This window comes from Megalobrama amblycephala, linkage group LG22 (assembly GCF_018812025.1).
Source record: "Megalobrama amblycephala isolate DHTTF-2021 linkage group LG22, ASM1881202v1, whole genome shotgun sequence".
NCBI lineage: Eukaryota > Metazoa > Chordata > Actinopteri > Cypriniformes > Xenocyprididae > Megalobrama > Megalobrama amblycephala.
In genome coordinates, this window is record NC_063065.1 from 12896929 (window position 1) to 12923386 (window position 26458).

General features: G+C 36.7%; 2 protein-coding genes across 5 annotated transcripts in view; both read right to left on the reverse strand.

The window, feature by feature from the left end:
- Window positions 1-18099, reverse strand: part of rps6ka3b (ribosomal protein S6 kinase, polypeptide 3b) — a 50246-nt gene extending 32147 nt beyond the window's left edge. The window contains exons 1-2 of one of the 3 annotated variants that reach the window (XM_048174028.1): window positions 17740-18099; window positions 13755-13814 (exon numbers count right to left, since the gene is read on the reverse strand). In XM_048174028.1, the coding sequence (XP_048029985.1) occupies window positions 13755-13814; window positions 17740-17802 (123 nt within the window). In that variant the 5' untranslated portion in view covers window positions 17803-18099. Of the gene's footprint in view, window positions 1-1935; window positions 2086-13754; window positions 13815-17739 lie in introns of those variants that run through there. The other 2 variants (XM_048174029.1, XM_048174030.1) reach the window with 2 other exon arrangements.
- A 966-nt stretch (window positions 18100-19065) lies between these two features.
- On the reverse strand, window positions 19066-25777 carry pdha1b (pyruvate dehydrogenase E1 subunit alpha 1b). Of its 2 annotated transcripts, none has more exons than XM_048174032.1 (12): window positions 25644-25777; window positions 25144-25164; window positions 24633-24701; window positions 24391-24564; window positions 24181-24307; window positions 22670-22761; window positions 22503-22595; window positions 22259-22414; window positions 22041-22112; window positions 21871-21938; window positions 21584-21692; window positions 19066-19995 (listed from the first exon to the last, which is right to left on the reverse strand). In XM_048174032.1, the coding sequence occupies exons 1-12, from the start codon at window positions 25698-25700 to the stop codon at window positions 19831-19833; spliced, it is 1203 nt and encodes a 400-aa protein (XP_048029989.1). In that variant the 5' UTR covers window positions 25701-25777; the 3' UTR covers window positions 19066-19830. The 2 variants fall into 2 exon arrangements, with proteins under 2 accessions (XP_048029989.1, XP_048029990.1); XM_048174033.1 differs by having other exon boundaries at window positions 24391-24536; window positions 25644-25687.
- Window positions 25778-26458: the final 681 nt, after the last annotated feature.

Genomic DNA, 26458 nt, shown 5'->3' on the forward strand with positions numbered 1-26458 from the left:
ATATTTTTGCTTTTGGAGAGAAATTAATACCTTCATTCAGCAATCAAATTAAATTAAATTGATCAAAAGTGACAGTAAAATAAATTTATGTTTCTTATTATTATTATATTAGAATGATTTCTGAAGGATCATGTGTCACTGAAGACTGAAGTAATGGCTGCTAAAAATTCAGCTTTGGAATACAGGAATACATTTCATTTTAATATACAGTATATTCAAAAAGAAAACAGTTATTTTAAATTGTAATATTTCAGAATATTACTGTTTTACTGTATTTTTGCTCAATCTTTTGAACTGTAGTGTATACTAATACATTTTTATATAACTTTAAATTATATGCAGAATTATATACATTTTTAAATTAACATTAAAGGGATAGTTCACCCAAGGATGGCACCTTCAAGCCATCCTTGGTGTATATGACTTTCTTCTTTCAGCCAAACACAATCAGAGGTATATTTAAAAATGCATGGCTCTTCCAAGCTTTATAATGGAAGTGATTTGGAGGATGAGATTTTGAAGCCCAAAAAAGTGCAACCATCGATCATAAAACATACTCCATGCAGCCTTGGGGGAGGGGGGTTAATAAAGGCCTTCTGAAGGGAATTGATGCGTTTGTGTAAGACAAATATCCTTATTTAAATCTTTATAAAGGGCGAGACAGCCATACGCATTCGCCTTATGCCCAAAAAGTGTTAACTTTTGCGACTTAATACACAATGACATGATGTACTATGTGTTTGTAGACAGCGTATGGCTGTCATGCAGGAAACTTGTTATTTTACTTTATAAAGTTTTAAATAAGGATATTTGTCTTACACAAACATATCGATTAGCTTCAGAAGGCCTTTATTAACCCCCCAGGAGCTGCATGGAGTACGTTTTATGATCGATGGATGCACTTTTTTAGGCTTCAAAATCTCATCCTCCAATCATTGCCATAATAAAACTGGGAAGAGCCAGGATATTTTTTAATATAACTCTGATTGTGTTTGGCTGAAAGAAGAAAGTCATACACACCTAGGATGGCTTGAAGTTGAGTAAATTATGGGGTAATTTTCATTTTTGGGTGAACTATCCCTTTAAATAAACTTTTAATGTATTATTAATTAATATGAATTAACAATAAGCAACAGTATTAATTATAAAGTAATGTATCATTTAAATTACATTTTCTTTAGATTTTAGGGTGAAATACGAGCTGGTTGTTTTCTTGACAGGTTTCATCTAAACCATATACACACTGTGCAACATACTAACTCTCAAAACCACATCTCACCCACAAACACACATGTTCTGGTCTGCATAAAGTCATTGACAATGTCCCTATTAATTTTGCTTCTCCGGGGCCTTTTTCTGGAGCCAAGTCCACTAATTGCAAAGTTCAGACCATGCTGAACTTTCAGTCTCTAGGGCACAAAGCCTTTGCTCATTAGAGAAAAACGCAACAAAAGAACACATGCACAACAACACAAAATCCGAAATAGAATTACGAGAGAGTGTTGCCAATGATAAAACAGAGCAAAGCCGAGGGAGATTCCTAACCATTTCATGCCATAGACTCCAAAAGCATTCTTCTGAAAAATGAATGTTTCAGCCCTTTTGATGTGGTTCTTCCTGCTCAGAGCGCCAATGAGCAAAGAATCCCCCACAAAGACTCAAACTACACTACATTGTTCCATCTACACCCTACATCCTTAGTACATCATCAGTTTCCTCCTTTATGCCCTCTTCCCTCGACCTATTAGAAAAATTTATGAAACGTCTCTCCCTTAAAAATGAGCTACTGGTTTATATCAGACCTGCTTAACCTTTAGAAAACATATGTGAGCTGCATATCTGCACATGCTGCAATATTCGCAACTTTTACTTTAATCTTGCTAATATTTCAATAATATTTACTTGCTAATATTTACAATACCGAAGGGCTCCTACCCGCGTGTTTCTCTGCCTGATCCGCAGGGGAAACATTTTCAGCATGGTCCTGTCCGCATGTCAGTCACTCCACGCTGTGGACGGCTAAACCAGCGTGGCAGGAGTGGTCACTTAGGCAGTCCGACTGTGGTGCGTTCATACATGCATACAAAAGACAAGCAAAAGGAAACGCCTGCCCAGGAAGGGCCTACAGCTGCAGGTCAGCACCGAGATTAGAGCATGTCCTGCCCTGGTTTCCTAGGCAACACCTGCACAGGAAGAGACACATCTGTCCAAAGAGAGCATCAATAATATATCAGCCTTGAACATACATGCTGTGGGGCTGTACATGAGTGTTTATACTCTCATATACTCTATATATGCAAAAAGAGTCTCAGTTTCCTGTCGCTGGGTCTGGCGCACATCCTCCACAGTAAGATAATGGCAGTCGCTAAAATTCATGTTGGGACAGAATTATGTATGGAGCACCGAAAACACAAACGTGCTGTTAAAATGTCAAAGAGCATTTAAAATGAGTGAGACATTAAGAGAAAGTTTTGAGATCTTAAAGGTATAGTTCACCCAAAAATGAAAATTTTGTCATTATTTACTATTATTTAAGGAAGATATTTGGAAGAATGTTTGTAAGCCCCCCCATTGACTACCATACTATTTTTTTCCTACTATGGTAGTCATTGGGGGAGGGGGGGATACATTCTTCCAAATATCTTCCTTTGTGTTCAGCAGAACAAAGAAATTCATACAGGTTTGGAACAACTTGAGGGGGAGTAAATGATGACAGAATTTTCATTTTTGGGTGAACTATCCCTTTAAATAGCATATCTCAGCCTATTAGAATGATTTCTGAAAGATCATGTGACACTGAAGACTGCTGAAAATTCAGCTTTGCCATCACAGGAAAAAAAATGACATTTTAAAAGAGTTAAATTTTGAACAGTAGTGTATACTAATACATTTTAAACATTTTAAGTTAAAACAATAAAATACTTTTAAATTATACACATTTAAAATGATTTACACAATTGAACTGTTAACGTGTTATGAATTAATATGAATGAACAATAAGCAACATTATTTAATTTCAATTTTTAAATAATTTAAAAGCAAATTTAAATTAAATATATTAATTTCGATTTTAGGGTGAAATATGAGCCTCATTTCCTGTTGCTGGGTCTGAAAGCACATCCTTCACAGTAAAATAATGCTTTGGACCATGGCTGTTGCTAAAACTCATGCGTCTGGGACTAAATTTTGATGCGTGGGGCCCTTTTAAACACAAATGTGCTGTAAAAGTGTCAAAGAGAATTTAAAATGAGTGAGACATTGAAAGAAAGTTCTTAAATATCAGATCTTTTCCAGCTGAGTTTCACTCTACATCAGATCATTCTGGGCTGAACCAGGTCACGTGGTGTCGGATCAAGTTCAAAGTTGGGTATTATTTTTTCATCTGCTTCACCCGACTTCCTGTGCTGAATGACAGAGCAGGAACCCTCCCACCGGCCCCCTGTTCTTGGAAAGCTCTCAGGAAGTTCGACACCCTGACGAGGGCATTACATCACCCTTAGATCCTGACCTCAGATGTAAAATCCTCCTCTCACGCGTGGAACCGTGCCAAGACTGCCTCCCAACACGCCTTCAGATGTGGAAAAACATCGTCCCTGTCTCCTTCTTGTCTCAGAGGGAAATGCGACATGAACTCTTCTGTTTCTCTAAGTTAGAGAATGATAAACGGCACAGAGAGCCTAACTCTGACGAAAGTTGGACATAGAATCACAGGTTTAGTGATCCGAAGATGAAATGATGCAAGAACAGGGTCCAAAATGTATGTTTTTCCACACCTGCCAATGGTGGCTGAGTTGAGAAAAATTTACCAGCCATGAATATCTCTTACTGGCCAATAATTTTTTATATAAGAAAGTTTTAAAAAATGAATATAAATGAAAGAAATACAAAATAATAATAAATTAAATAAATGTTTATTTGATAAATTAATAGATACACATTATATATGTTTTATACATTTATATATAAAAAAATATTTAAATTTATTCCTGTGATGGCACAGCTGAATGTTCTGCAGCCATTACTCTAGTGTTTAGTGTCACATAATCCTTCAGAAATCATTCTAATATGCTGATTTGCTGCTCAAGTGGCATTTCTTTTGAACAGTGTACACACATTTTATAGCCTTCCTTGCCTTTGACGTGCCTAATGAACTTCCACATACCGTGCCCTTCATACGGCGCAATGGACAGCACTTACTCATCCTGACACAGCACAGACTGCACACTGCAGAAAATAGCAGCATTTCTTTCTGCTGCTTCTCAGACGTGTCTGTCTTATCAAAACACTCACTGGAGTCATTCACAATTATTGTCGTTGTGGCACTGGGCCACTGATGTATATGAGATGGAGGGCGCTTTAACTGCAGAGTGAGTGCTGGTGAAGGAGACATTTGCGTTAAAGCCAACAGAGACAAGATTAATGGATCCCTCTCTCTAGATCTCAATAACATTTCAACAACCACCCCCCCTCCACAATCTCTAGTAAAACTGCTTCTCTTTCTCTGCCTTCAATTTCCTCTCTGGCTGCCACTTTACTTTCCTTGTTTTTTCACATTCCTCTGTCATGTGTTCATCTTGGCAGTGCAGACCAGGGCTTAACGATAAGAATGACCCAATGGATCAAAGTCAATGTGAGAGAGTTTTGGACCACTTGATGGAGCTATCATTGCCCTGTTGAAATATGTTCCAGCTATCTTACATTTGTTTGATTACATCCATGTAATGTGATCTAGATAGAGTTAAAAAGATGTTTGTACCATATGCCTTTTGTGTTTTTTTTGTTTGTTTTTTTGTTTTTACATCGGAGCTGTCCAACTATTACTGCAATAAAATAATAAAAAACATTTAATATAATATTATCATATGAGATCATTTCTTTTTACATGATGGATTCAGATGTGTTGGTAAAAAAAATTAAATTATATTATATTATATTATATTATATTATATTATATTATATTATGTTATATTATATTATGTTATATTATATTATATTATATTATATTATATTATATTATATTATATTATGTTATGTTATATTATATTATATTATATTATATTATACAAATGTTTGCGGTTAGTAAGATTTGTGCCTTTGAAAGAAGTCTCAAAAATTGAGTAAAAACAGTAATATAATAAAATATTATCACAGTTTACAATAATTGTTTTCTATTTTAATTATTTTATATATATATATATATATAAAATTTCTTACATTAATTTAAATTAATTGCCATGCCGTCATTTTACGTGGGACTGCTTCACAAACGAGGATCAATTCAACGCTGGATTTGCACAACAGTTTAACATGACGACACATGCTAGTCAATGAGTTAGTCGATCAACTCCACAACAACTTCATACAAAGTTCTGGCATGAAACTCTAGATGGTGCAGGCTAATAGGTCCTTTAACACACCTGCTAATTATCAAATCAATATCTATAGGTCACAGATGATTGGTTCCTGCTGTATTAGTAGCCAATGAGCTGCGTGCTTAATCTTTAAATTTTATTTAGTTAGCATTGCTTAGTAGCGCAGCGTGCTTCAGAAACCCTCCACCTTCCCCAGCTCCACCTGTATAGATCTGCTACGGTTATTCATGTATGCTATATTGTACAGCAGCAGCATGTCTTACTTGCTCACAGCAGCGGGTTGTGTATGTATTAGCAGTAGCAAGTCTTGTACTTGCTCTGCAGCAGCAGCAGCAGCAGCAATAATCAACAGCAGCAGCAGCAGCAATTAAGCAGCAGCAGCGTAGCAGATCTATTCCGCCAAGACCAAATATACCTACATCGTCATATCCATTACCATACCAAACACTCCGAGAGTTGTCATGACAGAAATAAATTTATCCACTAACCATTCAGAAACATTCAGTTGAATTCTAAAAGTTGTAACTTCTTCCTGAGTCTCTCCATCAGTGTCCGACTCCGGTTTGAACAATGTAAGGCTGAACACCGTTGCTGACGTTCGTCATTTTGGCTGCGTGAGATTCTCCAGCTTTGTTGTTGTTGAGCAACTGAAGCGCAAGCTGTTAAAGCTCCGCCCTCTTCTGGAAAGGGGGCTGGGAGCAGCAGCAACACACAAAAATGGTGTGTTTTTGATCACACCCAAATAGGGACAAATTTGACAAGCTATAATAAATGATCTGTGGGTTACTTTGGGCTGACACATTCTGGAGACACCAGAGACGTATATTATATCTTGTAAAAAGGGGCATAATAAGTCCTCTTTAAATACAGATGTAAAGCTGTATGCCGATCAATTTATTGCATCCTACCGAGTTATTAATTCCTTCCATAAAAAAAAAAATAAAAAATGTTTTGACTGGTATAGTGTATATTATGTCTATACATATAATTATATTTTCCACTTCACACATAAATATATGTTGCTAAAATGTATAAGGTCAATTAGCAAAGGCAGGGCAAAAAAAAAAAAAAAAAACTCTGACCCAATTGCCCCGACTGGGCCAGCGGAAAAAAATCCTTATTTTTGAGCCCTGCAGACTGGTGCCCCCTCATCATCACCCGAGATACAGAAGACCTGACCAATCCCCCACCCCACTTATAAGGCTCTGAGTATGCCGTGCTAATGAGAGCCTTTCCTTAAGGAATAAAGATGAATCAACTCTCCCACACTTATTCAGCCTGGAACAAAGAGCAGAGTTTAACACGGATTCTGAGGGTCTAGGATCGCTCCGCAGTCACACGCCACGTCTCTGACACACACCCACTCTTGCTCTCTCACACATACAGAGTGTCGTCACACCGCTTTTGTGTCCAGGTTATGTGGGACGTTAAAGGAAAGAACTTCACAATGAGATATCCACAGGAAACCTTTAGTAAAAATTAATGCCATTACCCAGCATAACATCTGTGTGTGTGTGAGAGTGAGTGCGTTACACACATAGACGCATAGATCCACAGACTCGATGAACAGGCAGAGAGGGTCATCACTCCCAGCAAGCTCTATTGATCCTCAAGCATTAGAGGACTGTAAGTCACCAGCTGTGACCCATCACGATGCTGCTGTGATGGAGGATGGGGAGGGGATGGATTGTGACTGAATCACCGCCTGGTCACGCCATCAGCATCAAGTGTAAACGGGTCTTAATAGATATGTCAGTAAACAGGACCATGTTGTTAATCAATTCAAAAGGTATTATGGGTATTTTATACCAATTGCTGCATGATCATATGGCCTATTACTGAAAATGGATGGATTTTGGTGGGAAACAGGAAGGAACACAGCAGTGCAATGAAATGTAAACCTGAAAAAGCCATGGTTTACATAAATATCTTAATGTGAAAGCGTTTAATGTGTTTGTATATAAGTATATACATTTCAATCTGAAGGATGACAACACAGAAAAACGTACAAACACTAGACCAGTGATCATCAAATCCTTTTAATGGTTTATTATACAGACTTTGTGTTAAAGTCTTCCACTTTTTTTCTCCACAAAACCTCTGCTCTCTAGAAACCATGTCAGTTTGGATTGAAATTATTTGAAGTTTTATAAACAAGCATTATAAACACTGAATTAATACCAACATATGAAATTAAATTAAGGACATGCATCAGAAAAATTGGGAATGTAGGACAATAAATATATAACAGGATATAACACCTTGACAGTAAACTGTTTTTGCAGTGTTTATATTGATGTCTGTTAAAGTAAGACTATGTAAACAAAAAACACAGCCACTGTGTCCAAAAGTGGGAATTATGGGATAACAGATGCAGCAATGCATCATGTTCTATAAGATCATGTTTGTAGCTTAATCCAGGGGATTAAAACGTACATATTTCAGACATAGTGGAGTAATTTACTCCACTTTAATCTCCTGGATCACGCTACAAACATGATGATCTTAACTTTATATTGAAGGCTAACTACGCTACCTCAGATGTGTAATGGTTACCACAACTGATAAAACATATAAGCTAAGACAATACAACATTTACTGTAGGTGTCATAAAATTTACTGAATTTGAGAAATTTTCTGTTCTGTTCCTGATATGGCTGTGAGATTCGCCGATTTTGGGTGCGCAAGATATGATGGATTCTATTGTCTAGTTGGCATTTTCAACCCAAAATGGCTGTCGCGCTACCGAAATGACACCTAGTGGCTTTTACCCAAAGTTTCGCCTCTTGGGTTCTATGCTCTTCGATATAAGCCTGGATCTCATTTCCCCCCATTGTTTCATCTTTTTGCTATCACTATCAATAAAAGTCGCAAAAAGAAGAAGATATTTTTATTTTCTGAAGAAAACCTAAAGTGTTGTGGACAAGGCTGTAACCATGTCGTGAACACTGGTGGGACCAATTTTTGGTTGGGAATGTAATGGCTTTAAATTACATAATTAAAGGATTTTAAGTGATTTAAGGCAGGGACGGGCAAACTTGGTCCTGGAGGTCCACTGTCCTGCAGTTTCGCTCCAACCCTAATCAAACACACCCGAACCAGCTAATCAATGTCTCCAGGATTACTAGAAGCAAAGCAACTGGAAGGCAAGACTGCAACCTTCAGCCAAAAAAGCGTAACGGCTAATGCTAACTGGCGGAACGGGTGGTACACATTGGCGGTACGCAGGGAGAAGTTTTGAATGGCGACACGATAGGCTGAGGGGTGTCGCACGTGATTAAGTTAGCCATTACGCTTTCTCCAATGGTAAGAGATACAGACCCTCTTATCTCCCTATAATAATACAATCTCTGCTGAGGCTACAGGCAGGTGAGTTTTATCAAGGTTGGAGCTAAACTCTGCAGGACCGTGGCCTTCCAGGACCGAGTTTGCCCATCCCTGATTTAAGAGAATAATGAAAAGAACATTAAAAGAAACAAATTTTACTTCAAAAATGATAAGTCAAGCGAAATCATATGTCCAGTCACTTTAAAAAGCAAAGCTGTGGTCACATTTACCGTTACTCTGCGAAATTCTAGTCATTTCAAAAGAAATCTATGCGACTGGGAATTTCACTTAAGGCAAAAACATTTGCCCACACAGATTTCACATTGGGTTCAAGTTTGTCATGCGAATTCACCACATTGACCACAATTGTTTTATATAATGAATAGATCTGATTTAAGCTTTTACTCACTTGTAAACATTGCTCAATGAACGTATATTGAGCACTCAAATTTGGTAAACAAAATTTCAAGTATGTTTGCTTGACGCGTGAGACCCAATGAGGTTCATTCTAGTGTCACGCTTCCACAAGAACCAATAATGTTTGTTCTCTCACGTCAAGCAACTACGGGTGAGCTTCTCTTTACCATATTTGAGCGTTATATGTGTGGTTGTTGATCAATGTTTATGTGAATAAAAGCCTGAATTAAATCTGTTCATCAAAAAAACCAATCTTGTTCAAGCAAGACTTGGCTTGATTCATATTTTACAATCTCTTTCTGAGCATTTTGAACAGTCACAGTTTTGGGTGAATAGACATTCAATGGAGGGACAGAAATCTCTTGTATTTTATTAAAAATATCTGTGATTCAAAAATGAATTAAAGTCTTAATGGTTTGAAAGGGTCTTTGTGTGAACTAACCCTTAAATAACACACTTCTCTGCAACCGCATGAGGTATCATTCAAGTCTTTTTAATACATTATTCCAATCCCCAACCTTACCTACGAGCAATAGTAATAGTGCTAATAGTGCTCCTTGCTAATAAGTGATTCTGCAGTCAATTAAAATGCTCTGAGTCATTTTTTAAGCGGAGTTTGTTACTTAACCACACTCAAGTTCTATTGAATCAGGTGTGCAGGGCCATGCTGGAAGAGTGAGTCAGAGTAGATAAAAGACAGCATGATGTCTCGGCACTCTCTCACACAAATGACTGCAGAAAAAGACAGAGATGGAGAGAGAGAGAGAGGGAGAGAGAGGGAGAGAGAGGTAAAAAGAGGCAAGAGTGGGTGTCCGCAAAGCGAGAGAAAGTCAGTCCAGATGGCCAGAGAAGATTAAATACCATCTGCCAGAGAGATCTGGAGACATAGCCAAACATTAGCACAAACAAGTGACACACCACATACACCCTGTACATAGACATGGATGATGCTGGACACATACAGCACATCGGTGTCAGGGTCTGATCACGGTGCCTGGGAAGACGACGGAGAGTCATAGTTACCTGGTGAGGGGATAGTTGCAAAGACTGTGAGAGTTTCAACTCACTTTGAATTATGGGAATATGACACTGGCCATTTTTATTGTGTGGAGTTCTTAATAGTTCCCTGTTTTCTCCTTTTCTCTGACAGAGTTGCCTTTGTCGTACAAAATGTGTTGGTAATTTTTTAAACCAGCATTTCTCTAATAGATTTTCTCAAGGATGTACCTAGGGCTGGTGTGGTGCAGTTGATAAACACCTCAGCTTGCAACCAAAAAGTCTGAACTATGGAGACTCGTGAGTCATCATTACTGTGCACATAATCCCAGGTCACTCCAGGGAAATGTACCTTTATTAGGTGTATGCGTTAGATTAAAAAGTCTATTAAAAAGTCTACTACTACAACTTTTGTTAATCACTTTGGAAGTCTGTCTGCTCAACATCAGCTTTACATATACATCTAAAGGGGACCAATTATGCCCCTTTTCACAAGATGTAATATAAGTCTCTAGTGTCCCCAGAATGTGTCTGTGAAGTTTCAGCCCACAGATCATATATTATAGCTTGTCAAATTTGCCCCTATTTGGGTGTGAGCAAAAACACGCCGTTTTTGTGTGTGTCCCTTTAAATGCAAATGGGCTGCTGCTCCTAGCCCCCTTTCCAGAAGAGGAAACAGCTCGTGCTTCAGTTGCTCAACAACAACAAAGCTGGAGAATCTCACGCAGCCAAAATGACAATCATCAGTAACGGCGTTCAGCCTTACATTGTTCAAAACTGAGTCGGACACTGATGGAGAGACTCAGGAAGAACTTACAACTTTTAGAATGCAACTGGATGTTTCTGAACGGTTAGTGGATAAATTTATGAAGTTGCTGTGGAGTTGATTCAACTCATCGACTAGCATGTAATTCTTTTGTGCAAATCCAGCATTGAATTGACCCTTCTTTGTAAAGCAATCCGGTGTAAAATGACGGCATGGCAACAACAATCTACTTCAACAACTCTTCCTCTTCTCTAAAGCAGCCCAACATGGCCTCACCCCTTTTGCTGAGAGTCCCCGGAGACAGGGTTTATGTAAATTTTAGGGTTAGAGATGTCACCAACCCGGGAAGAAGCTCGTTGTAGTCCCTTCCAGCTGTTTGTTGTAGAGGAAATAAACTCAGATTTGGAACAACTTGAGGGTGAGTAAATGAGGATAACATTTTCATTTTTTGGGGAATTATCTCTTTAACATGAGCTATACGTATTCACCAGGGGGAGCCAGTGAGCTGCTAATTGGAGTGATTCACTGTTTTGCATCTGTGTTTTGGGAATGAATTTAAATATGATTCCGTTTATAAACTCTCAAATGGCTTCCAGATAAAGTTAAGTGGCTGATTGCAAACAAAATATAACAAACACACATTTTCATTCCTTCCTTCCGGTTTTATTAGCTGTTCTGAGAAAGAGAGCTGCTTTAAGCCCATTTAACTGAGTACATGACTAATGCATTCACACACTCTCCTACTCATTAACTCTCATTACGCTACTGAAATACTGTTTACCCTCATACGCCCCATTAAACACAGGGATCGGAACATGTCCAGGTGAACACATACGCAAAAACATAAAAAACAACTACAGCAGTCTACTAAATAGACACAAAAAAACCCAAATACAGCCACATTCATTTAATACTTTAAACTTGCGGACCAATAATAGACATATTCGTATGTACTCTTCTAGTGGTAGCTTAAATAAATAATAAAAAAAATTTAATAAAATAAATATATAATTAAGAATAAAGTTTTTTTTTTGCATTATTGATTGTCAAGACAACTAAGTATATTCCCTCCCACTTATTTCTCATACCATAAGGGTAAATAAATAAATAATAATAAAAAAAAAAATCTCGTTTTCATTTCTGTAAAGCCCCATTCCAAACAGACATGACACGATGGCGGGACACGTGATAAAAAGGCATCTTTTCCATATTAATCAGAGATTAACCAGCAATGATAGCGATGCATGTTGAGCGACAGGGAATTTCATTTTAGAAATTGTTTCTATTTCTGTGATGTTGCAGCTGGAACAACAACATACAAAGTATGACAATAATAATGTTAGGTACTGATTAAGTTAAAATAATTTAATTTAAATTGAATATCATTTTGCATGACCTTTATAGCCATACTGAAAGCAACAATGCATAATTTACCTCAGATTTTTAAAATAAATTAAAGGAAACAAGAATGTTCAAACTGGGAACTTAATGTGAACAAACAAGTGTATTCTATGACAAAGATGGTTTCAGACACTCAAGCATGGATATTTAATAATGTTAAAATGGTGTAATAATTCACGAATTTGGATATGTGCCTATTAATTTTGTTACAAACGCAGTATGCTTGCAGAGAGACTCTGCCCACACACTCTTCTGATTGGCGACTGTTTTTTGATTGATTGTCTCACATCTGGTGTGGACAAACAAATTGCTTTTCGCTGGAATCTTATCACATCACGTCTGGTTAGAGCACGGTATAATGAATGAGAAAGATATTATTTAAAATATGTAGAGAGAGAAAATATCTGCTTCCCATTTTTTTTTATTCTGATTATGTAAAATACTTTAACTTTGATGTGTTTTCATGAGATTCTCCAATACAAGGCCAAACACAAGTGTGGAGACAAAAGCAGTGAAGAAACAAACAAACAGTGTGCATCTAACCTACCTACGTCTACCACAACATTTGCAAAGGAGCAGCTTTCAGACACTTTATACGTTTAAGTGAGTGCTTATGTGTGGCGACGTTCAGAGGGTAAAGCAAATACTCTAGAGAATGTTTTTGATGGCCCAGCTTTCTTAGCAAACAAGATCCATAGGTCCATCTGCCCTGCATTTAAAAATCAATGCTTCTCAGCACAAGCTAGGGAGGAAGACGGGGGAGTGTTTAAGTGGGAGAGGAGACCTAAAAAGTCTTCGTCGTTTCCTGTATGAGGTCAGACTGCATGATGTCATAATGGACTCGTTACATGCCTGTTATGGAAACTCATTAATGGCATCTGAGTGTAGGAAGAGTCCTTCCTGAACTAGAACAACCATTACGGCTTAAACAGAAACGCTCCCACAAACAAAAACAATGAGTACTTTGTTGTCTAGGCTGGTATCTTTTCAGCAGGGGCACAGGAATTCTGGGCCCAATACAATGAGTATGGTACTGTACAATGCCATTTAATTTGACTGTAAAACCGTGTGTCCATGTAACAAGCCATACTTCCAGCTTCTCCACCATGCTTACGGCAATCAAGGGACTAATCGATACAATTGTCGTCTATGGGGAATAGCTACCATTTATCACCAGCTCCAGATACACATGTACATGGAGGGACATTTCAGACCACCTTCTTAGAAGAGCCACTTCTCTATGCTGTATCCTTGAAAACAAGCTCCTCGACAAATGTCAAGTGCTACAAAACACAGAACAGCTATAAAATAAGGAGATCAAAGCCCATGAGGGGACATGTCATGAAAAGATGAGAAGGACATGGATTAAAAAGGTAGAAAGAGCTTGAGAAATAGACAGCTTGAGGAGACCAAGAAGAGAGAGAGAGAGAGAGACATAAGAAGAGTGTAGAAGCAGGGGGAGGCATGACACTCACTTGACATGATAGATTTTCATCTTCTCCCGTCGAGTCCTCCAAGACATGATGGGGCTCCGTCTGTCATGTGAGAGAAATGTGAATATGGAAAATCAGTGTCCCACGAACCATTGCGAGTAGAAAACACAATGTGTTAAAGGTCTGAACCGCACCGAACACAGTAGCGCATAGTCAGACCTTTGACTAACAGCATAATGCTTCAAACACATTGCTGCTTATTCTGGCCAAGAACGGCCAACTTAGACAGGAAGAGACCACCTGACCAGCACAAAACAACCAAAGTTCAGTTTTTTTCCAGATAATACCATAATAAACAATATTCATGAACTTTAGGTCAGAATTTCTGTTTGTCCAAAAGTAATAAGCTCTGGTTATTTCATTTCATAACTCAAAACAAACTGGAAGTGAATATATGATTTGTGTGCCTCAGATAAAATAAAATTATTATTATATAAAACAGAACTATTTTCATGTATTCATGATATTTTCATGTATTCATTGGTCAATATCCAATAAAAGGCCAATATTAAAATTTTATACCATTTATTATTTTGTCTAAATAAATTAAAAATAAAACAAAAAACACTAAAATCAGTCTTTTTAAATGCTGAATTTAAAAGTGAATTTAGGCATCAAAACATTATAATGTTCAGTATGAAAAATGGATATTAATTTTGAGATTTGCTTAAGATTACATAACAGTGTTATTGAATTATTAGTGTTTTTAAAGATTAACTTTAAATGAGTGTTAGATGACTATGAAAGCCCAGTTCCACCACATAAGAAATAAATTATATTTTTGTAAATCATAATTATGAAATACTAATTCATATTCATGAAATTAAAAGTCAAAATGATGACATTAAAAGCCTAAATGATCACATAAAGTCTAAATTATGAGATAAAAAGTCAATTTTTAATGTCATAATTTGTCAATGTTTGTTTTATCTCATAATTCTGACATTTTATGTCATCGTTTGTGTTTTATCTCATAATTATGACTTAGTATATCATAATTTCAACTTCTGTGTTATAATTATGTCTTACTAAAGTATGATTGAAATGGGCTTCATGGCAATACTAATCAAAATGTAAAAATAGTTGAAATGAGCATAAAAACAATTAAATATCCAATATCAACAGTTACTGATAAATCAGAAAAAAATCTCTAATATCATTCAAACAAACAAACTTTGTTTCCCAACACTCCCAGATGTTGTGCTGCTGTCAGATATCTGATTGAGGCTTGTGAATTTCACAATTGCTTTTCTTTTTTGTTTTTTTGTGTGAAATATGAATCATCAGACGGTCATCAAACGGTTTGTGGGCGGTTTGTAGGCAGTCCGTCTGAGACTGAGACTACATTGAACATGATCGCAGTGTGGATCAGTTTCTAAGAGCGAAACAAAGCCTTGATTACAACAGCAGACACACTTGTGCCAATATGAACGTCTGCTTCTCTGCACCAAATGATAGTGGTGGAACGTCTTGTTAGACCGGGCCTACACGCTGTCATTGACTGTTTAGGGTTAATTAGTCAGGGTGTCGACTCAGACGGGCCGATCTGTCACTGCGTGAGAGTGAAACTGAGGGATGGCCCGTGATCATCTTCTGTCTGGAAGGGAACATTGTGCTACCTGCCTCTTTTTTCTCGCTTTCTCTTTCACAGTACCATCTCGACAGCTTTACGGCAGACTTTATTACATGTGGATCAATGGGGATGAAGCTGTAACTTCTGAACATTGTTGTGTCATTCTAGAGTAGATGACAGAGCAGGTTGGACTGATTATGAGTTTTTATAATAAACCAGCAGTAATTTGCATGCATAAATTCATGCAAACCCTGATCTTTTGGAAATCATCCTAAAAAACAGTCAGGGGTTATGAATTCTCAGGAAATCTACAGCAATGAAAACTGATCAAACTCAGTCTGAGAGAGCAAACAGTCATGGTAAAGCGATGTGGGTTTATGACTACAGTACATAAATGTTTAAACTCCAATCTACCTTCAGCCACACAAATTCTGCCTCAAAATTCTGTCCAAAACTCACAAGAATTCAAATGTGTTCCATAACATTTGATACTCATATTCTATTCTATCTAGTAATGGGTTTAGACGCTGTACTGACTGTTTCAGTTCATTGATTCAATAGATGCAGTTTACATGAATGGATACAAACAGAAGTGCCCATAAAAATCAATTCCAGGGGAGAAATGTTTTCGCTTAAAGGGACAGTAATAAAATAAAATAAAATAAATAAAAATGTCATGAAGCATGAAAAGGCTATATTAGGCAGTAGGGCTGGGTAAACAATTTCGATTTCTCGATTTTAATCGATTCTCATTTTTTATTTCTTAAATCCCAAGAATCGATTAGTCTAGTCTGTTTTCAGTTGAAGAATAAACAGAACATCATCCAATAAATCGCAATAATATTTGTGCTTTGTTACTTTTGATATGAAGCAAAGTCTCAGATTTCAAATGACATCCATCTTATTATGAGATTCAAAAAATAAATACCATTTTGGTGCTGTTTAATGTGTCGTGACAGATCACTGTAGCGCCTCAGGTAAAGAGAAGCGGCAGCAAGGAGCGCATGTGAACATCATCTCCACTTTAATACCAGTTACATCGCGAAATAAACATGAATGAACATCTGAAGGTATGTCAAAAGATACAGTACAACTTACCGAAATTCATATCATGTCTCGTGTAATCACTCAATCAATGTTTCAACCTCAGAAAGACGTCAATAAAACAGCTTGTAAACAATGTCACATAACGTCACATTTAGAACAAACATATAAAGTAACCATAAACTCATTAGTCAGCTAGAAAAGTGTATTCTAGCATTCTGATAAATATAGTTGTGCACCGTTACATATTCATTTAAAATGTTCTTCAATATTTAATGCATGTTTGAATAAATCAGTTATGACAGCCACGATTTAAATGCTTATATTTAAAAAAAAAAAATGAATTGGAGTAGAAATATGATTATGTAATTCTAAACATTATTTATTATATATAAAAAACATAATTGAGTGTAATTTAAGTGTTTGTATATAAATAAGTTAATTTTAACCTTCAATATTATAGTAATGTAGTACCAACTGACTCCCATGTGTAGTTTACAGCATTAGTTGAGAATTTTTTTTTCCTCTAGAAAATTTGCCATGTACTGTAACTGATATACTACAGCCAAAATAATCGATATCGAATCGCAAGCATGTGAAGAGAAATCGAATCGAATCATGAAAATTGTGTCAATACCCAGCCCTGTTAGGCAGAACAACCTTAGTCAACATTCATAAAAGTTAAACAGGTTTGGAACAACTTGAGGGCGAGTAAATGATGTCATACTTTTCGTTTTCGTGTTTGGATTACGTAGAATTTCTCGTTAAAATTATCTGGAATGTTCCTAAAATTTTAACACATCTTAAGCTTTTTTTGATCTGCCTCATCTCATGACTTAACAACTAATTATATACACACACACACACACACACACACACACACACACACACACACACACACACACACACACACACAGGTTAACTAAACTGATTAAATTCCTCAGTGACAAGGCAAAGATTCCCACAGATGAACCCATTTATCATCCAACTGTCATCATCACTGCACCGGCATGAATCAGACTTGGATTCGTGGACATTACGTAGTCCCATTCATTAAAACTTTAGTCTCCATTAACAAAGCACAGTGAACAAGACTCATATGCTATTTACAAAGTAACTACAAGTCAAAAAAGAAAAAAAGGCCTTTGGCAAACGGATCGTTTTAAAGCATTTATTACGCACAGAGTGTCATACTCTATAACCGCTAATCCTCCAGCTTCAGATATACAGATAAAGATCTGGAACAGGTTGTACAACAACAGCACAGAGTAATGGCCTCAGAAAACAGGAGTAATGCTTTTATAATTAACATATCAGAGATATAAACCTTTATATGCGGCGGAGACTCACCTCACTCGCCGCACTGCCGATTGCCATCTTTCGCCAAGGGTCAACTAGTTGTGCCAGGGGCATCTTCACTTTTTGGAGGTACCTTGTTTTATGAACCAGATTCAAAAGAACAATTCTGAGCTACTTTGAAGAGATTATGCCTGTTTGTTTCCTCGCTCTTGACACTGAGAGAGAAAGCTGTGAATCCGTTACGTGCGTAACGTATCCAAAAAGCGCAGCCACCTTTTCCTCCACTCACTTCTGTCAGTCAGTGCAGCGTTTCCATAGAAATAGAACGACCGTGCCCTGATCTCGCGCCAGTCGCCCTCTCTCTCTCTCTTCTCTTTCCCCTTTGACAGAAAAAAACACGTTCACGCGCTATTTTCACTTCCGCTTTTTTCGGAATGACGCATCGGATTGGCTGATATGCTTGTCAATCATTGATAGAGTGCGGGGCTAAAGCTGTGGCTCGTCGTAAACGGACAGGTGAGAGCGCAGTGCATTTGATGCCCCAACATGTGATTTGAGTAAACACACATTTATATAATAATTACATTTATTTCATATAATACTTTTGCTGTATGGAAGCTAGTAAATCAGTACGGGCACTCTGTAAATATGATAATAGGTGGATGAACAATGTTTTTGCCATTATGTATTTTTCGTTTTGTTGTTTGTTTTGTCAACGTATATGTCATTATTATGTGTATTTTTCCATTTATAGTGAATGAATGTTGTATGATTGTTGGCTGTTTTTATGTTTTATGTTACCTGCCTAGGGACTGCAGATGAAAAGTAGTTGTTTTTACTAATTCTGGCATATTTACGTGGTGTATTTTATACAACAATGTTCATGAATATGCATGGTCCCTATCAAATAAACCAAAATATATATATATATCTTTAAGCTACCTATTCAGACTCGAATTATTGACACAAAATGCTTTATTTCTTCTCTACAAGAAAGCATAAATGAAAGTTTATCATCAGTTTAATAGTTATTTATAAAATCTATTCCAATTGACAATATATCTCTTTTGCTTACATTGAAATCCACTATGGACACATTTAAAAAAAAAAAAAAAAAAAAGCTGCCTAATAAGTGTAGCTCGTCAGTGTGTACTGATTCATCCTCAGCCATCATAATCTTTGGGTGGCATCATATATGACTGTAATGTACGTAAGAATGTACCTCCAATGAATTGGCACCTTGTCAGTGTGCTGTGACACCTTATTCACGGAGGTGGAGAGTGCGACACCTGCTGGTGAGTCTGTTATGATCATTTCTCCTGCGTGATTCAGTGCCTCAGCATTTAGCATTCAAACTGAATTGACAACTGACGCAAATGTAAGTCAAATTACTGCATATTTATTAATTAATAAGAACTGTATAATCGTTTCCATTTTTAAAACATTTAATTCAGAAACCATGTATGTGCCCTTTGATTTTTACTCATCTACAGGTAAAGATGATGCCCATTAATTTGTTATAGTATATTTTTTCCAATATTGCTCTAAATATGGACCCTTTTCACATTTCCAGAGTTCTCAGAAGTCATCATAGTTGGGTAAACTTCTATAGTGGTTAACATGAGACGACAGGAAATATCATTTTTGTATTCCTATTTGCTTCGATAGCAAAATAAAAATGTCATGATAGCATTTACATGAGTTTCCAAAAGAGAAAAACAATACATATTGATTACACTGGTTAGAAGAGAAAAAGATTTGTACCCACTCCCTCAGCTGTTGTATTAGAAACAGCGTTTGTCATTTACTGTCAAGGTAATATAACACAAAGTATAGAGTTACAAATGTGTATTAAATATTTAAACAATTAAAATATGAAAAACTTTAGTAGATTTGCGATGTTGATAATTGTGGAAAGGCGTCATCACATTGACAGTCTGTGAAAAGGGTCCACTGATTGCTGTATTTTGTGCTATTATCTTTTCTAATGTATTAACAGTCTGCCAAACTAACTGCTAAATAACAGCTGTTATGGAATGTAGTTAGGACTTTATGGACTTCATCCATGTTTTTGTGCGTATAGGAATAGGAGCAGAGCTCCTGTACTATAATGAACGAAGTGCTGAATCATCATCAGTCTCCTTAGCTCATGGATTTCAGCCTCGTCCAGGGGTTGGTGCCTCTGACCTCTAAGGGTGCATCGTTGTAGAAGATGTGGTTGCATAAATCCTCCAGCGGGGGCTCTGGATCAGAGGTAGCAAACTGTGCTGCTTCTTCTATCTCCTTACGGATCTCTGCATCAATGTCCTGTTGTGATTCCAACAACATAACATGGTGATGGGTGTTAATCTGGTATTCCTCAATTAGGGGTCATACCTGTGATCCTCGGCAGTTATAAAAGACTGAAAGCAATGGGTGCGTCTCAATCAACTCCCTATAGCTTCCTAGGTCGTGAACCAGTATACACAAATTCGGCCACTGACAAGGACAGTTAGGACCCTGGCTGGCTCACTACACATTGGGACACTGATGACAATTTCTGGTAACATGACAACATCCTCATTGTACAACATCACTGGTATTTATGAACAGCAGAGGAACTGAATGTCCTTCAAAAAAAAGAGCAGGAGTGTAAGCCAGGCTTCCTGGCCAAATTTGCCCATTGGCCTCTGTCCATCATCATGACCTCCTAATCATCCCCATATAGATATTGGCTTCATCACTCTGTCTCCTCTCCACTAATAAGCTGGTGTGTGATGGGTGTTCTTGCGCAATATGGCTGCTGTCGCATCATCCAGGTGGATACGGCACATTGGTGGTGGTTGAGGAGATTCCCCCCTTCCATGTAAAGTGCTTTGTGTGCCGAGAGAAGTGTATTATAAATGCAACAGATTATTATGTCGTGAGTTGGCTCACATGATTTATGTTTCACGCTTTAGAACAGGGAACATAATGAGCATCGATGCCCCCTGGTTTTTAGATGCATTGTGGGACTTTTTAGGAAGCTAAAGTTTCAGTGCACTAGAAGGATTTTGCGACTGAAACAGCCCTTAAAATGGACGACTCCCTGATCAGTGCCCTGACTACTGACTACGGAGCTGATGAGACGCACCCAAGTGTATCAGTTTTATTAATGAAATAAATATACTATATTTTTGTTTCAATAATATTTATTCTTTAATACTTTGTATTTTGAGAGGATTTAATGGTACTAAACAATATTCACATCTAAATTATGCACCATGTATTTCTATATAAAAAAAAATATTAGTAAAAAATGTAATTTCATATTATTTTCAATTAATAGTGTTTAAGTCAATAATCTGGAACAGGTTTATATAGTGCTATATAGTGCTAAATAAAGAAAATAATATTTTATATAATTATTTTCGGACACAGTTTAACTCTGAGATCTTGTCATATTTTATTACCCTTTTTTTAAACTATATTGAATAAACTGAATTAATGAATTTAAATGTTCAAGGTGTTCAACATTTTGGTTTGACTGTATATATATATATATATATATATATATATATATATATATATATATATATATATATGCTTATAAGAGTATTTTCAGACATAATTTTTACTTTTATAAAGTTTTGCATTTGAAAGTTAGACATATATGTAGACATTATCAAAGTCCCCATAAAATTGTTCTGTATTTTAAATTTTTTCGTATTTCCCATTAATTTCCTATGGTGTTCATTTTTGACTGTGCAGATCAGAGGTGTTCTTTTTTATGTGTGTTCATATAGCAAATGTCACAAACATCACCACGTTTGGCACCATTAGATGACATTTAAAAAAATTAAAAACGTTAACCAAAGTTCATCTATGGATAAAATAAAGAGTGCAATAGACAAGAAAAAAATTATGCATCAAGTACCTTGATTTCCTCCACACTAGCCATGTTATTACTAATCATGCGGTCCTTCAGCATAGAGATAGGGTCACTCTTACTACGAACTTCCTGGATCTCTTCACGTGTGCGATAGCTAAGGGCAGAAAAGCACTGATTGAAGGTACAGTGAATAGCGACCTCACTGAAATGATGTGCAAACTAGCTAAAACTAAGGAAAGAATGTAATTATGGAGGTAAGGACAGGGTTTTAAATGAGCCGAGGAAGGATGGGCGCCTACCACCGGGGGGGAAAGGTTGAAGGTCAACCTCACCTGACCCCAGGATCGCTCATGCTGTGGCCATGGTAACGATATGTCTGGAGCTCCATTAGTATGGGACCCTGAAGATCACAGGCCAAACATTTGTCCACCAGTCACAAAGTCTAAATCTATAAGCCCTCCTTGACTTGATAAGTTAGTAAAATATGTCATTTTTCTTTTACCTTTCCAGATCTGCAATAATCTGCTGCAAACCTGGTTGCCTCTCTCACACCGAGAACATCCATACCATCCACCTGGAGTAAACAAAGAAAAGGGCCTGACTTATTTTCTCACATGTGCCTTTTATGTACATCTGTAAAAACAATTTGCATGCACTGGTGATTATAAAATGAGGGTGAGGCATCTAGAAAAACTGAAAACAAAACAAAAAAACAGTCACCCTTATGCCAGGAATGTAGTCTCCTCTCTTATAATAGTCTGTGCTGGCTGAGGCCCGTTCCACTGATGTCCCCATACCGTATTTATTATTCTCACATATGAAAATGCAGGGGAGTTTCCACAAAGCTGCCATGTTAAATGACTCAAAGATCTGGCCCTGATAAGAGGACAAATCAGATAAAGCAGTCTTTTGCAACAGCAAATTGCACACAAACCTGTGTATCCATGGCAGAAGTTGCTCTCACCTGATTAGCAGCTCCGTCCCCATACAGAGTGACACAAACCTCGTTCTTACCCTGATACTGGCATGCCAGGGCCACACCAGCCCCAAGAGGAACCTTCCAAACAGGGAGATTTGGATTAAGAAATGCTTGATGTAATATTGTAGTAAGCTATCATGTGTGCATCTCACCTGGGCACCAACAATACCATTCCCGCCATAGAAATTGGTGGCATACATGTGCATAGAGCCGCCCTTCCCTTTGGCAACACCACTCCTTCGGCCTGAAATTGATTGTGAACATGTTCAGATTAGGGCTGGTTATGGATACACATTTCTCCATTCCAGTTCACAAGCTCTTCATTTGATTTGAGTCAGTTGGGTATTTTCCTGTTACAGTCAATTTTGCTTATGTGAGAAATTCTCTTTCAGCTATTGCTGTAAATTATGAAAATCTTACATTTAAAAATCAACAACTGTATATAAACACTATCAAACACTATTTCAAATGTTTGGAGTCAGTATGATTTTTTAATGTTTTTGAAAGAAGTCTCTTATGCTCACCAAGGCTATATATATTTGATCAATTTTCAACACCTTACTCCAGTCTTCAGTTTCACATGATCCTGAATGAGGTATTGTTATATATAAATTGATAACTCGAGTTATCAATTATCAGTAATCACTGATTCAATGAGTTAATTCAGTGAAGAGTGATTCAAACAGTACAGTGTGGAACAACACTGTTTTTGATTCCCTAAAAAGAAAGAGTCATTTTTTCGTGAATCGAACTACACTGGTCATGCTTTGTGTTATTTTTCACAGAGCACATATTTTTTAATCTCATCACATTCAATTTGGACAGAGAAGTTGTGTAAAATAAGACTTGATATGGCACTAATTTAATTATTTTTAAAAGTAATGCAATACAATATTGCGTTACTCCTTTAAAAAGTAACTAATTGCATTACTTAGTTACTTTTTATGGAAAGTAATCCGTTACATTACTTTTGTGTTACTTTTTCTCATCTGGGCTGGGCTGTTTGTTTTTATAACAACAAAGTTCTATTTTTGTCAATGTAAAGGCCCTTTCACACCAAAAGTGAAATGAATAAGCCTCAGGCTGAAGGAAATGCAAATTCATGCCTGTACAGTAGAGGGCGCAGCTCAAACAAACAAGCCTTTCAGCTGTGCTGCCATTCTGGAGTACAGAAAAATAGGATGCAGGAGAAGAAGTAAACGAGTAAATGTATGCTTTTTTCTTAGTCTACAACTAGTTTAGAATACAAATCATGTTTACATAGCACACACAACGCCTCTGCACTTACTCCCGAATTCTCTCAACATGGGAACAAGAGAGATGTCAGTCAATAAATGGGAAAACTTGTGTTACTTATTTGAAAAAGTAACTTAGATATTTGGTTGTAAATTTAAAAGTAATGTGTTACTTTACTAGTTACTTGAAAAAAGTAATCCGATTACACAACTCACATTACTTGTAATGCATTACCCCTAATACTGTTATTAGGGCTGTAGATTCAGCAAAAAATGTAGCGTAGGAAACACATGTAGGCAAGGTAAAAGATCATTCTTGGGATTTTATGAATAGCAAATTGCATTATTTTGGAAAAAATATTTTACTCATACCTCCGATAAACTGCAGGATTTTTATTTTAAAGCAGCTTTCTGGAGGAAGTCCCCACCTGTGAGCTCTGCCATGATCTCTTTCACAGGCACACCTCTGATGTAGGTGTAACCATGAGCCCTATATGCGGTGATCACGTGATCCGTGGGATTGATACCAGCCTCGATGCCTACAGCACAGGCTTCCTGAGAGGTAATGAGAAGAAAATCATTTGACATTGATGTGTAAACAGCCATTATAGACTACAAGGCATTCAGTTTTGTATTACCTGGCCATCATACAGGTGACAGAAGCCTCGTATGATCTTTTGCTTGTAGAGCTGATCTGCCTTCAGCTCCATGCGTCTCATGGTCTGCATAGTGCGGTAGTATCTGAGTCCATCCTCTCTGGTGAGCACCGTCTGCACCGAAGGCCCTTCATCCAAGCGATGAAGGTCACACCTCTACAATTTGAACCGTGTAGAATGAAAAAAGTTTTTGGGCACGCTTTAAGCTAATATGACAACTTTACCTTGATGTCAAAGCTGGCCTGAGGTGTGAAGTCTGCAAAAGAACGTGCTGATACCATCACTCTGGAGCCCTGGAGAAGAGTGGAGTGCAGTAATAAAACTATGAAAAGGCATTTTAAAACAGAGATACTGGAAAAATGCTTTTCATTTGACAAGAATCATCTTGTGAGATATTGAAGGCCATTTTGTGGATTATGTACCTAAAATAAACACACTGCTTTTCAAAAGTTTGAGATCAATAAGATCTTTTTTTTTTTTTAAAGAAATTAATATTTTTATTCAGCAAGGATGCAAGTGACTACATTTTAAAAAGTCTATTTCAAATTAAACATTAAAAATCTTACTGAACCCAAACTTTCGAAGAGTAGTGCAACTGTTGGTCAACAATATAATAATACAGACATTCCTTAAAATGTGTAACTGTAGTCTTTGAAATGACTGATTGAAGACAAATACACCTCTGTGGCACTAATCGCAAGGAGAAGTTAAGTTAGTGTAGAGTCCAAATCTTACCTCTGACACTGTCTGGGCACCCTATAAAACAATCAAAAAGATAGAAATCATCAGTGGGGCTAGTATACTGTATTCTTTATACTTTACTGAATTAACTCTATTATAAAGTAATGAGACCATATAAATAGCTGGAAGATTATATATCAGAAAAAGACCACAATATGGTTCAAAATGACATCCGTGTCAGAACAAACATATTATATAATTTCTCATTTCAATAAATTACAGTTGGACTGTACCACAGACTATTATGAAAAACAACAGAGTGACCAAACAAGGCAGACTTTGTCATTTAATCATATCTAATCAGTTCAGTGGCCATTTACAGTAAGCATGAATTTGCATTTACTGTACATCATCTACAAGGTCGATGAGACTACAGAGATCTAGTTTAGCCCCTTGTAAATCTTTTAATACCTCTAAGCTAAACAGAGCTTGAATCATTCAATGCCTCTGTCTCTTTAACAGCAAACAGATAAATAAACAGACACAATACCTACATTTATTTTGGCACCGGCCTTGAATGCGTTTGCAATCACTGTCAGCATGTTCTGCATGCTCCAAACCCCAACCTGAATGAGCAGGAGAGTTTCAGGAGGATCAACAACACACAGTGAGCTGAAGCCAGAAACACTCACACTAGCTTAGTATGGTTGAGGATTTGACTACACTCTGTTTCAAGAATTAAAGTTCAGCTTTACCTTGCATAGCAACAGCAACAATAAAGATGAAAAATAATTAATACAAATTAAAATAATATATATTAATTTAATATAACAATATTAAGTCATATTAAGCATATGTAATAATATAATGGACACAGCAAATCTTTGTGGAATTGCCTAAGGCAAAACATTTTGAAATGAAGGCTCATTTGTATGTTAGCTTAAAAACAAGAATAATTAAATAATAATAGATAGATAGATAGATAGATAGATTGATAGATAGATAGATAGATAGATAGATAGATAGATAGATAGACACTTTTATCTTGTAATTACTTGTGGGAAATTATTTATAACATATAAATGAACAGATAGACTCGGTCTGCTTAATGTATTCAAATTTAGTTACTATATCTCTGTTTGTTCTATGAGTTTTAAGCAGTAACAGGACTTTTATTTTGAAGACTTTTAAAGCTCGTCATTTACGGTCATATTATTTTCGTGAAATAGAACAGTGCCACCAAGCGGTAAAGAGCAGTTATAGCAGAATGTTGTTTTATCATGGTGATATTTCATTTCTCAGTCTATGTATTCAATGTATAGAATTGTTTTTTTTTATTATTGTGTAAGATATGTGTAATGTTTTAATG

Coding starts and splice junctions, on each gene's coding strand:
- pdha1b (XM_048174032.1), bottom strand. CDS start 25,700: ATGCAGAACATGCTGACAGTGATTGCAAACGCATTCAAGGCCGGTGCC. Junction 24,702..25,143: donor GTGCCCAGACAGTGTCAGAG/GTAAGATTTGGA, acceptor ACTCTTCTCCAG/GGCTCCAGAGTGATGGTATC. Junction 24,565..24,632: donor AGGCCAGCTTTGACATCAAG/GTAAAGTTGTCA, acceptor TTCAAATTGTAG/AGGTGTGACCTTCATCGCTT.